A 13,111-nucleotide genomic window follows, 5' to 3' on the forward strand; every position below is an offset into this window, starting at 1 on the left:
CTGGGCTCCAGCCTGGTTCATGCTGGCTCAGCTCTGATCTGTGTTCAGTCCTTCATGTTCAAGCATGGCCAAATTCTTGGGAATTCACTACCACTACAGAGGGTTTGAAATGCAATGCAAAATTCCTGCACTTCAATCTGTCTCGCACCTTGAAAAAATGCTTTGTTGTGTATCGGGTGGGGGGGCAGCCCTGATGGTGGTGTGAGCTGAGCTTATGGAACTGAGCTAACATAAAGAGGCAGGAGGCTGGCAACCAAGAGCAGAGAGCATATAACACTCGGGAGCAAATTAGAGAAAAAAAATTGGGATGCCCTATATTTATTTATATATGTATATAAAAGAAAATTGGCACATCACAGAACTAAACCTATCTTGTGTTCGCACAGCTAAGAAGTACAAAACAGTGTCTTTATTATAACTTTAAGGCAAGTTCAAAAGCATCCTCCCTTCGACTTGACACTTGTCTCCTCTGGAAAATGTTCACTTGGAAACCTCCCCGCTTGTTCGTTCTGTTTGACTAAAAGGTTGCTTCATCAGAATCAAATCAGACTTTACGTGCAATTTCCTCTCCCACTCGGTTTTGCTTTTATGAAAGGGGCCTTTGGTGCATTAGCTCGTGTGACTTTAAACATTCTGCGCCAGGAATGTCTGGACAATTAACATGCGCTGTCACAAAACCTCATAAAGAACTCTCTTGCTCTCATTTTTTTATTCAACTACAAAATATACAGTCACCAAACTTTACAGTATATCCTCTGAAGCACTTTGAGAACCATCCTGTAGAAAACCTATATCCTATGTAAAGATAATTTAGATAATATATTATTTTGCTCTTCTAGTTTGAGGCATTCTTTGTGTGGAATAAAGCCATTCTGGAGTCCCATGAAGAGTCCTGTAGCTCAGTGGTTAGAGCACTTGCCTCGCAAGCGAGAGACTTGGGTTATATTCCCGGCAGGGCAAAATGTTGGGCAAGTTTCCTTACTCCACACATCTCTGTTTATCCAGCAGTAAGTAGGAACCCGGTTGTTAGTTGATTGCCACTTTTCCAGGGATAATAATCCTTAAAAGTAACAATAATAATTTGGTCATTCAATCCACGACTGTTTGTGGGACACTGCTATGTGCAATTGGCTACCACTTTTCACCTACAAATATACAGTCAATTCACTTTATAATCTGTGAAGCGCTTTGAGACATCTAGAAGCTATGAATAGCGCTATGTAAAAGGCAAGGATTATTATTCTCCATTTTGTATCAGGCTTTAATGGTTCACAGGTTATTTTGAAGTTGCAAGACATTTTCTTGCCTTTCTGGCATCTTGTGACATTTTGTCTACTTTTTTCAATCGTCTTCAGTCTTCTTAGCCGTCTCCTTTTTTAATTGGAAAGAAATTAGAATAAATCAATTACATTATAGTTTGGAAACAGGAATTAGAATTCAATATTAAGAGCTTGCTCTATAAACCCGTTGTTTAAGAATTAACTAAAAACAAGACGCATAAAATGTCCTGGATGCGGTGGAATGAAATATTTAGTTTTTTTGATATTTACAAAACAAAGTGCACCTTTGAGAAAAGCAAATGGGAAATGTTAATGTGTGAGCAGAACATAATAAAACGGTTTGGAGCAAAGCTAGGTAGCTTTGCCTTGGCGCTCTTTATTTTTTAACCGACCAAAGTTCGTAACCCATTTGATCAGGTCTATTTGCATTTATCAGTCATGTTATTAAGAGAAGAACTTGATACCTTACAGCTACAGTTTGCTTGGAGATGGTCCAAATCTGCACATTCCAGTCTGATTAATGATCTGTAATATAACACAATTTATATAGCGCCTTTCACGTCTGGAGGATGTCACAAGGCAGCACATTCACAGCACTGCAATGGAGTGTCAGCTTAGACTGTATAAGTTCTGAGTTCCAATATAGGGCTTGAACCCACAACCTTTTGATTCAGAGGCGAGAGTGCTATCAACTGATCCAGCCTCATACATTGATGTATGGAAATGTCAGGTCAAGTATCTATAATAAGGGATGTGAGGATGGTTGAGTTTCCTAGTATTTTGCTTGATTTACTTTCATGTAGCCAAGAGAAAACTTTGTAGAACTTTCCTTAGTAGATGACTGGGATGTGTAGATAGGAATACGAAGTGCATTGGGGATAGTGTATAGTCTGTTAGCCCGTGACAACAATGAGCTTGAAGAGGGATAGTGTCTCAGAGCGATGAGCAGTGGCGTTGTTTGATGCCGATCCAGGGAGGATGGAGGAGGTGACAATAAGCACAGTCGAAGAGGGAAGTCTTCAGCTGCGAGTTAAGGCCGAGTAAAGATGGGCAAGGCAGAGGAGGGATTGAGGCAAAGAATTCCAGAGGTTCAGGAATAGTGGCTGAACCCTTGGCCGCTGATGGTACTGTGTAGAGAATGCAAAATTGGGAATTCCCAATTCCCAATTATTTTCAGACCTCATCAGTTACACTTTCTCTCCCATTCCTGCTCTTCTCTCATATATACATTTCCTTTTTTTTGCATTTCTTTCCTTTCTTGTGTCTGCCTGTCTGTCTGTCTGTCTGTCTCTCTCTCTTTATATATATATATATGTATATAATTTTTCCCTCTCTCTATCAGTTTTCACTACGTTTCATTTGTGGTCTTTCACTGTGAAATGTGCGAAATAGGCAAGTTTGCATTCAAGATGTTCTGATCTTGAAATCGCTTTCTACCGTTATTTATCGAGATTTCAATTAAGCTCGCTCTCGCTGTGTAATTGAAAGTGTTTTGTTCAGGTTACTTTGTTGATATTTATATGGCTTCTAGAGTTATGCTATTGCTTCTTTAATGTCACAGCTGTCCTATGTGTTTGCAGTTTGCTTTTTTTTTATTCCAAGAGTAAATGAGCTTATTATTCAGTTTCTCAGCTTCTCTCTCTCTCTCGTATTATGAAATGTTAATCCAATAGATCTGAAGGCAATTACTGTGGCTGGCTGCTGGTGTGGGTTGACTGAGCCCGCAGTGCAGAGAGGCACTGATAGAGAGCCCAGCGAAGGCTCTCCAGCCATAACTGAGCATGACGTGTGGTGGTCTGGATAAAATGGCTTTGCGGTTCAGTTGCAGAGTGCAGTTTGCATTTTGGGAGTGAGCTCTTGTGCTGTACACAGTTTCTAATCACAGAAGGAAATCATTCATCTGTGTGCTGACGCTAGCTTCCCTATCGGAGCTGTCTATTCTAATCCCATTCGCCTGTTCATTCCCCATACCTTTATTATCATTTTTTTTTGCTCAAGTGTTTGAGTAAATTTCTCTTTTGAATGCTGCTTTAGGCTTGGCTTTGACAGCCACTCAAGCTAAGGTATCCCATGTATTACCTTCTGTTTAAATATAAAAACAATTCTAACCTCCACTTTTCATTTCTTCTGTCCTAAATGGTTCATGTTCCATTCCAGTGACTTGGAATTGTCACCTGTTTTCTGCCTGTTAGTCTGTCTGCTTATCTAGTTCGTGCTCAGTCTCAGACTTTTAAACGTTTGACCTTTATCATGTCAAGTGAAATTTCAGGAGAGTAACATTACTTTTAAAACCATCACATCTTTGCTGGGTGGAGGCTAATTCTGAGCCGAAACCAGAGCGACAGTGAAAGAAATGTGGATCTTGGCCTTCCCAGCACTTTCCCTTGTAGCGCTCTGGGATGCTACCCTGCATGAGGGGTGCTATATAAATGCAAGTTATTGTTGTTGATAGAAGAGCTGGTGAGCAGTTAGCAATTGATGACTGTTCCCATCTCCCTGTAATTCTACTCTTGCCCTTAAGGCTTATCTCAATCTTCAACCACATGAATTCATTCTCCTACAGGTCCAAGTCTTGCCTTGGGTAAAATCCATAATCACTGTCAGTAAAACAGCGTGTTACTCTGATGTTCTTACTGTGCTTTTGCGTGCAATTGTTTGATTAAAACCCTGGTAAAAGTTTTTGCTTCCAGCCATCATTTCTGTCCTCAATGTTCATCCAAATCGTACATCACACCAGCGCTGGTGATTTGCTTCCCTGCCACCGTGACTGGCTCACACTCCACACTGTCCCTCTGAGGGAATAGGAAATTGTTCAAGCAGTCATCAGCCTGACTTGGTTGGTAGTCTCTTACTTTTGAGTCAGAGTTGAAGATTCAAATCCCACTTCGGGACCTTTAGCTTACAGTCAAGGCTGACAAGCAAGTGCAATACTGTGGGGAGTTCCGCAGGTGTTGTATTTCAGTTAAGATGTTAAACTGAAGTCCCCCTCTGTCTGATCAGGTGAATGTTAAGGATCCCGTGGTACTATTTAAAAAGAGAAAGGTGTTCCTCCTGGTGTTCTCGTCAACAATTCTCCAGATTAAAAAAAAAGTCATTCACTTCATGGCTGTTTGCTGTGTGCAAATTGATTGCCATGTGCACTCACAAGTAATAATAATAATCCTTGCATTTGATATAGCGCTTTTCACGTCTTCTAGACGTCCCAAAGCGCTTCACAGAATATACTGTAAAGTGAATTGACTGTATACTTGTGCGAACTCGGCAGCCAATTGCGCACAGCAGTGTCCCACAAACTGTCGTGGATTGAAAATGACCAATTTTTATTATTGTTTTGTTTTTTTGGAGGGATTATTATTATATTATTATTAAGTACCACAGAAAAGCGCTTTACTGTGAAGTGCTTCAAATGTAAGTATGATTATTAGTTCTCAGTGGCAGTGCCACATTATTTCCTGTATGGAATGACTGATTCATGGGGTAAACAGTTTGCATATCTGGGGTAATTAAAGCTATTATCTGTTTGGCTTAATTAATGTGGGTGGTTTACTCCCTGATTGATATCAGAAGGGGTTGTCCATTGCATGCAATGTGAGTACTGAAAGTCAGATTGTTTTTCCAAGGTGTCCTATTACAGTGACTGTTTTGTGTGGCAGATTGAAGTTTGTTTGATTGTACTTGTTTTTGGAACATGGCAATATGTAGGTCACTGTTGTAGAATACAGATGTCCATAGCTATGGATGCTGCCTGGGTTACACTCCGCTGGTTGTTTGTCTGATGCAGTAAGCAGACTGTCATTACTTGCATGGCAGACTATAATTAAACAAACCCTTGATGGTTTAGTTACCGATTCTTGCAAGATTTTTTTTGTTGGGCGATATTGTTGCAGGAATATTTAAATCTGGCATCCAAATAAATATTTTAAAAACCCATTGAAAATGGTTTATTGGCTAAATCATGTCACAAAGTGAGTGGGTGTCATGGCAGACTGAAAAGTACTTTCTGTACTCTACGTACTAAGACTTATTAGTGTCACTATGATACTAAGAAAATTTTACAGATTAAAAATTTAACCTTCAGGGTACCATTGAAATAAATGCACTAAGCTCTGTGAGCTGATCACTGGCTTCATTGGCTCCCCATCCCCCAGAAGATCGAGTTTAAGGTCCTCGCCATCGCTTTCAAAGCCATCCACAGTCTCTATCCTCCTTACATCTGCGAACTATTAAAATTAGTAACTTAATTTACTCAAACTCTGGCTTAAACAAATTATGTTCTTATATTCTTATGCTGTTACATGTGAGTGAGGCAGCACATCAGTTCTGCGAAAGAGTGTGTGTTTGAGTGTGAGAGGGTGTATGTATGAGTCTTTGTCAGTGCCCATGTGAGAGATCTGCTTCAAGGCTTGCCACATGTTACAGGTCCGTGTTATATAGCCTGCCAGCATTCCTGCTCATGGCTTGCACATGAACCCTGGCTATGTAGGTCCTGTAGAACCATACCTAGTGGAAAGTGAAGCGAGTCGGACACCTTAAGAAGGGAAGGCAGAGGGGGAATTTGCCGGAGAGAAGTACATTGGAACATAAAATTGGGATTGGTGAAACCAACCAAAGGCAACAGCAGTCTGTGGTTGGAGATGTTGCTTTATTTATGACAAAGTTTGTTGTTGGGAGTGAGGAGGTTGGGGCAGGCGATGGTCATTATACACTTGTCTCGTTGCTGTACAACCTGTTCACTTGTCAGAGAGTGGCCAGACCGCTTGTGGGCGCCGTTGGCATTGGTGCTGTGTGTCTGAGGGTGGCCAGCAGTTTTGCAGATTTACTGCAAAACTGTTCCACGTGTGTCATTTCCCCAGTGCTGAGCCAGTGTGCAGCCCCTCTAACTGTGTTGAGTCCTCGCAACTGGCGTTCCCCAACAGTGTTGAGTGATGACGATTGCGTTCATGTCCCATTTACTTACCAATCCACTTTCCTTCAGGCTGCAGTCAGTGATCTGAAATCCAGCTGGTATTACTTATTAACAACCACTGCTGCAGAGCGGCTTCGAATGTTCACACAACGTGTGATGTGGGCAGACATGAAAGTGAGATAGATCTTCGTGTTGCTGATGGACAATTCACCAATTTAACAGAGTTCCCTCGTTCAGACTGTATGATTTTTGTTTACTTATTTATTCTATTTACTCTGCATTTTTTTTCAAGTAGGTCCTTCCCTCAATTAAAACCAGTGCAGCATTAACATTGAAGAGAATCCAAACTACTGATTCCATCCTTTTGGCCCTCTCACGAGCAGCTCTGGGAGCAGTCAGTGCCATCTGCTGAGGATCCCATGACTACTTCAAACCAAGAATATTGTATATCCACTGTACCATTTAACATCTGCTCCACCGTTGTAGAAGCAAGCACCAATTTATAAAAAAAGTTTTGCCCTTTATCTCTCCCCCACCCCCTCTCCCCCCTACCACCACACACACACGCGCACACACGAACGCATGCACAGATACACACAGACACACAAATATATTGGCCTACAAAATACACAGTCGGTGCACATTGTAGTATAATCCTGTGAAGCGCATTCAGATGTTTTTTGACAGGTGAGGGGCTATATCACGTGCAAGGATTATTATTATAACAAAAAAGTGGTTACTGGTAAAATAGACGGTGCCCAGTCTTTGGAAGTAAAAAGAGCAGTTCAGATTGTGATGTGACCATCATATATCTCCAGTGTTGCGAAGCACAGTCACGTTTTGAGGTTTTTGCCTTTTTAATCGAATTCCTTCTAACCTTTTATTACATTTATTGCTAATCTCTCTACTGTTTCTCTCTAACACACATTCTATATCTCACTCTGATGCATGGATACTTCAGATGAAGCAGGAGCATTAAGGAAAATGGAGAAAGAGCAAGGAAATAGGTTTAAAAATATTAAAAGGAGCCATGAGCTTGCAAAATAGTGGACAGGGCTCATTGGTCTTATGTTGCTATATTGTTGGTGCAATTTCCCTTTGAATACTAATGCCACCTCTGCCTATTTGAAACTTTTTTTTACCCCTTTGGCTGCTGACTTTGTAGGATAATCTAACTCACACTTGAAATTGAATGAAATGGTCACATCAGTGAGGGAAATTGCTAGGTAGAGCAACCAATAGATATCTGAGGGCACACACATCTTAACCTTTATAAGTTTGCTCGTAGATTACATAATTATATTGCTTGCATTCAGTATTGTGCCTTTCACGGCAGAAAGATATTGACACAGGATTTGCTGAAAGGTGCAGTGATTATTTTGTAGGCAAATATGGCAGCTCCCTTGCACACAGAACATACCCATGAAATTACACAGCTACATAGAGTTAAATGGCACAGAATTCAGCCTAACCAGTCAGTGCCAGTGTTTATTTTCTACATGAGCCACCGCCACTCCTACTTTCCCTCATCTATACCCCCCTTTTCCCATATCGCACATGCATTCCCTTCTCCCTCATGGAGATAGTGACCAATATTATCTGGGGCGTTGTTTTCTGGGACACTGGAAGAAACTTCCTTCTCTTTTTGAGTATAAACTGTGTGAGTTCCTGGATGAATATCCCAGTGTAGGGCTTGAATCCACAACCTACTGACAACCTCCATTTAGGAGTGAAATCAGGAGGCAGTTTTTCACCCAAAGGATAGTGGAAATCTGGAACTCTCTCCCCCAAAAGACTGTGGATGCTAGATCTGTTCACATCAAGACTAAGGTGAAGGTGGATAGCTATTTATTAGGTTAGGATATTAAGAGATACGGGGAAGGGTGGATAATTGTACTTGAGGTACAGATCAGCCATGATCTTATAGAATGGCAGCACAGGCTCGAGGGGCTGAATGGTCTACTTCTATTTCTATATTTCTATGATACAGAGGCTACTAACTGAGCCAGGCTGACACCTTGAGAAAGGAACATCTTCTGAAATCTCTGACCTTAGTCACATGTGAAGTGCTACGTGATGGCTGTTGCTGTTTACAAAACTTGCTGTCATGAATGACAGAAATTGATGACTGCTAATGCAATCAACAAAAGGGCTGGTTGTAAGGATGAATGTGAAAATTTTGTATTGCTTACTTTACTCCCCATGCAGCTGTGCATAGTCGGGTAAAATGCGCACTTTTCACAAATATCTAGTGAATTAGCATGGAAGTTATTGTGCTGGTTGTACTTTGTATGTATGGGTTTCTCACAAAGAATTATTCAGGGGATAATAATTCCTTCAAAATAATGAAAATAATTTGGTCATTCAATCCTTGACTGTTTTGGGACACTGCCCCAACCTAACTGTTTTTGTGTATGTGAGTGAGTTGTGTTGGCAAAAACTGTTCAACCCAGGGTACAGGCTGGGATGCTGAAGGCAATTTTCACATTGTAACTACTCTGCTGCTACCTAAGATTAGCTGCCTCAGCACAAACTGGGAATTGAACCTCAGACCTTTCAGTCGGCATGGCTTAGTGTTGTTCACCGGGCATCGGAGGAGCCTATAAATGTTTGTCTGCTGCACTATATAAAGCTTACCAGTGCCACCATAAAACTTATCTGAGTGTGTGTTTACAAGCGCTGCAGGCTGAGGGATGAAGTAATTAGTTTTGTCATTTCTAATTTCTTTTGTATTTATTTATTTGCCCATTTCATGTTCGTCTTGTGTGTCAATCTGACTCGGTTGGTAGCACTCTTGCCTCTGAGTCACAGGATTGTGGATTCAAACCCCATGTCGGGACTTGGAACTCATAGCCTAAACTGGCAGTCCAGGGGCGATTCCTCACTGAATTCTGTGGATAAACACCTGGTGGAGACTGGTACTCTCATTGCCATGTGGATGGTTGTGAGCCAAGACATATGTACTCCTGGTGTTGTACCAGCTGGATTGTATTTATATTGGTGAACAATCTTTTCTGCCCAATAAGATCAATTATATTTACTGTTAAACACTCTCTGTGCGAAAGGCGCTTTCATCATTGAAATTCCCAGTCATTGGCTTCACCCTCACCATAAATACTGAATAATATCAATCATTCCTCTGCAGCTGCAAATTAACAAGAGTTAATTCGATGGAAATGCAGTCCCTTTTTATATTAAAATGCAATATGTTACAGTGTGAGCTCTGTTTTGTACAGGCACTCAGACGGGAGCTTGTGACTAAGGAACAGACTGTGATCAATGCTCTGGATTCCGCTCGACTGTTCCTGGCAGACCAGCCTATTGAGGGGCCTGAGGAGCCGCGACGTCATCTCCATGTTAAAACAGGTCAGTCGTTAAACTCCTGCCTTTTGTAGTGAAAGCAACCACATTGCTGGAAAGGCTCGACCTTTCGTTCTGCTACACTGATTAACTGAAAACGAAAGGCAGGTGGCACAATGCACTGGAGAGTGTTTGTTGAAATCCACTTAGCTGCGTTCGTCATTCCTGCAGACCTGCTGGGTGAAGGATCCTGTTGGATTAGTGGGTTGGAGTTTAAACGTACCATTTAACACATGTAATAAAAAATTATCAACACTTCCGGATTAGTGCAGGGTGGTTTATGCGTTGACCCCTTTGCTGTTTGATTCTCTTGTAATCTGTATAAGAGGATCTTTTACTGTCACTTCACAGTTATTTTGGGGATGTTTTTGTGCGCAAATTGGTTACTGTTTTTGCCCACAAATCATGGTATTTACTCATCGAAAGAAGACCAAGGTCCATCTATTTCACCTTCCGCCATCCTGGCAATCTTCATGTCCCAAACTATATACGGCATACATTTGACAATAAATCTTAATTTCAGATATCCTTCCAATGTGAAAGACACAAAATCAAATCCAAGGATTATTTTATTTTTTCGTTTCAGTTCTGTTTTTGCATTTTATTTTAATGCACAACTTTTCCACTGGAATTGTTGGGCTCTTCAGGATCACGGAGTCCTGTAGCTCAGTGGTTAGAGGTCTCGCCTCACAAACGAGAGGCCTGGGTTCAATTCCTGGCAGGGTGAAATATTGGGCAAGTTTCCTTATTCCACAAGCCTCTGTTTACCTAGTAGTAAGTGGGAACCCGGTTGTTAGCTGATTGGCAGATCACTTTATCAGGGGTAAGAATTTCTTAAACAGAAACAAATTGGTCACTTCAATCCATGACTGTTTGTGAGATACTGCTGTACACAACTGACTGTCGCGTTTCGCCCATGAAATACACACTTAATTTACTTTACAGTATATTCTGTGAAGTGTTTTGAGACTTCTTGAAGACGTGATTAAGCGCTATATCAAATGCAAGGATTCTTATTATATACAATAACCATTAGAATCTGCTTGGAGATTACTCTGAGGTTGAGAGATCGGATTAGAATTTCACAGGTGATTTTAGTTAAAGAAAATGAGAATTTTGATCAGTGGACATCTCAAAGCACTTCACAGGATAAACTGTGAAGTGTTGTGACTGTGTATTTTGTAGCAAACTTGTATATCCTTTAGTCACTTTTTGTTTGGGGAAATTGCTAGTGCTGTGGAACTGAATGTCCATGCGTCCTTCAGGATGAGAAAATCAAAGTGGTCTTTATTTTGTATGTATGCAAAGATTCTTTTAAATAAAATCAATTTTGATTATTTTCCTATTATGTAGTACCAATGCTGTGTGCAGCGGAGATGATGTGACCTAGGTTAGAGTGCAATAAAGTGGCCTATGAAATAAGACCTGCACGTAGTTTAATAGCACCGCAAGACTTTAAATAATGATAATCCTGGTGTTTGATATAGTGCCTATAAAGTCGAAATGTCTCAAAGCGTTTTACAGTAATTACTGTTAAATGTAGTCATTACAAATTTGTAGATGATCGAGGCAGCTGATTTGCACAGCAATGTTACACAAACGGCCAGGAAGTGACTTGAGATTCACACTGACGTTAAGTGTGATTTTTTCCCCCAGCAAATTAATTGGCCATCCTTAAAAAGGAATCCCAGTAAGAGACAACATAAATTAGACCCCACTCTCTGAGATTTGGTTGGATCTAAGAAATCTGAAAATGCCTTTTTAAATTCAGTTCAAATAAAGCTTTCAAGAATGTAATTGTTCTGCACAGAAGCTTTCATGATGTTGAGCTTCATTTGTGGTAATGACACTGACCATAACTCACCTTTGGACATTGAAGATTTATGTCAGCATCTTGTTTATGGCAAAAACAAAATTGCCATTGCTCCATAAATTATCCTCTATATCATGCTCCAAATAAAAGCAAACAATGCATTGTGCTAATGGACATTAGCCCAATGCTCTGTTTGCTTTTATTTGGAGCATGATATAGAGCAATATTTTAAAAGTTTTTTTTTTAAAAATCCATATTTTAAACTATGGTAAACTCAAATTATCGCTGTGTTTGGGAGGTAGCCAGCAGCTACATTATGGTAAGAGTCTGTAAGTCTATTAATGGAACTGAAATACCTTCCGTAACTAGACTGGTAAAAGCATAAAAGCTGTTCCATTATTTGAAATTCGATGTGAGCTTACTTTGCATTTTAAATTGAGTATCGAGTGCCACTCTCTCTGTCAGCACTCCTTGCTGCCCCATATATACGTCTTGGGAAGTCCTCCAGATGTGAAAGGTGCTATATAAATGCAATTTGTTGTTGTTATATACCCTGCCGGACCATTAATAATGGTTGTCAGTTTCTTCTGTCCTGAATAACTCTTGCCGCAGTTGGGAGTTCTCGTGGTGTACATTAACTCAGAGCTCAGTTGCCCAGAAATTGTGATGAGTGCATATAAATACTGCAGGTTTTATCAATTTTATTTATTTCGGGGGCAAACCGTGAAACCTAAAAGTAAAATAGGTCTGTGCCTACGGTAGCCTTCACCGCTGCTCTTCTCTTCGCTGGCCATTCTGTGTTGCTCTCTGGCATTTTGTGCCAACTTCCTTGGCATCAAATCGCTGCTCAGGATTTCTGTTCCCGGATGCAAGGCCTGCCTTGCCTAGCTGTGGTGTGTTCATCCATTAATCCATAGAACAAGAGTTCACCTACTGGTGAGTGACTCACCTCCAGCTCAATAACTCTGGATTCTGCTGGATCCTGAAGTGCTGTTGAGGAGAGGCATTGTGTTTTACAGGGTCAGTTACTTCTGCAGATAACTGGTCCTGTCCTACAATTCTCCTGCATGATGTATTGTCATATGAGTTTAATATATTCCTGTGTCTGCAATGCACAATTATGACACTGGATCATCTTTCAAAGGAATTGAAGGCAGAAATGGAAGCATTACCATGTAAATGTTATTACATTAATCCTGCCGGTTCCGTCGGTCAACAGTGAAGGGCTTTGTAGAGTTCATTTTCAAATGTTATTTGTAGTGGGTTTGCTGAATATTTCAGATTAGTCCACTGCAGAAGTTTTTGGGATGTTCGGTAAACTTTTAAGCTTGTTGAGGTGATGGAATGTCTGCAGCCAACCTGTGCCCAGCAATAAATAATAATCCTTGCATTTGATATAGCACCTTATCACATCTTCTAGCCGTCTAAAAGCGCTTCACAGAATATACTGTAAAGTAAATTGACTATGTTTGTGGGCGAAATGCCCTTGCAAATTCATTAATTATTTTAAAATAATTTATTGGCTCTACTTCATGGTTCATGGCAGACACTTTTATATTCAATCCACTCTATGGGTAAAGAAAAGTTCCCAACCTTCCAATTTTTATAACCTTACTTTTAATTCTCCCTCCCTGTGTTTATCTTAAATTTGTGCTGAGGGGTAGTGTTCATCAGGAGGTAGGTTAACACTGGCTAAACTTCTGCGTCCAACAGACTGAGTCTAGATACCAGAGATGAAAAACTATTGTGCAC

The 13,111-nt window shown here is 40.6% G+C and overlaps 1 protein-coding gene across 5 annotated transcripts in view; it reads left to right on the forward strand.

Moving 5' to 3' along the window:
- Nucleotides 1-13,111, forward strand: part of utrophin — a 118,075-nt gene that overhangs the window by 17,591 nt on the left and 87,373 nt on the right. For all 5 annotated transcript variants that reach the window (XM_042332834.1, XM_042332833.1, XM_042332831.1 and 2 more), the window contains exon 4: nucleotides 9,423-9,552. In XM_042332834.1, the coding sequence (XP_042188768.1) occupies nucleotides 9,423-9,552 (130 nt within the window). The remainder of the gene's footprint in view (nucleotides 1-9,422; nucleotides 9,553-13,111) is intronic.

The sequence above is a fragment of the Callorhinchus milii genome, unplaced genomic scaffold, assembly GCF_018977255.1.
Source record: "Callorhinchus milii isolate IMCB2004 unplaced genomic scaffold, IMCB_Cmil_1.0 Scaffold3, whole genome shotgun sequence".
NCBI classification, from domain to species: domain Eukaryota; kingdom Metazoa; phylum Chordata; class Chondrichthyes; order Chimaeriformes; family Callorhinchidae; genus Callorhinchus; species Callorhinchus milii.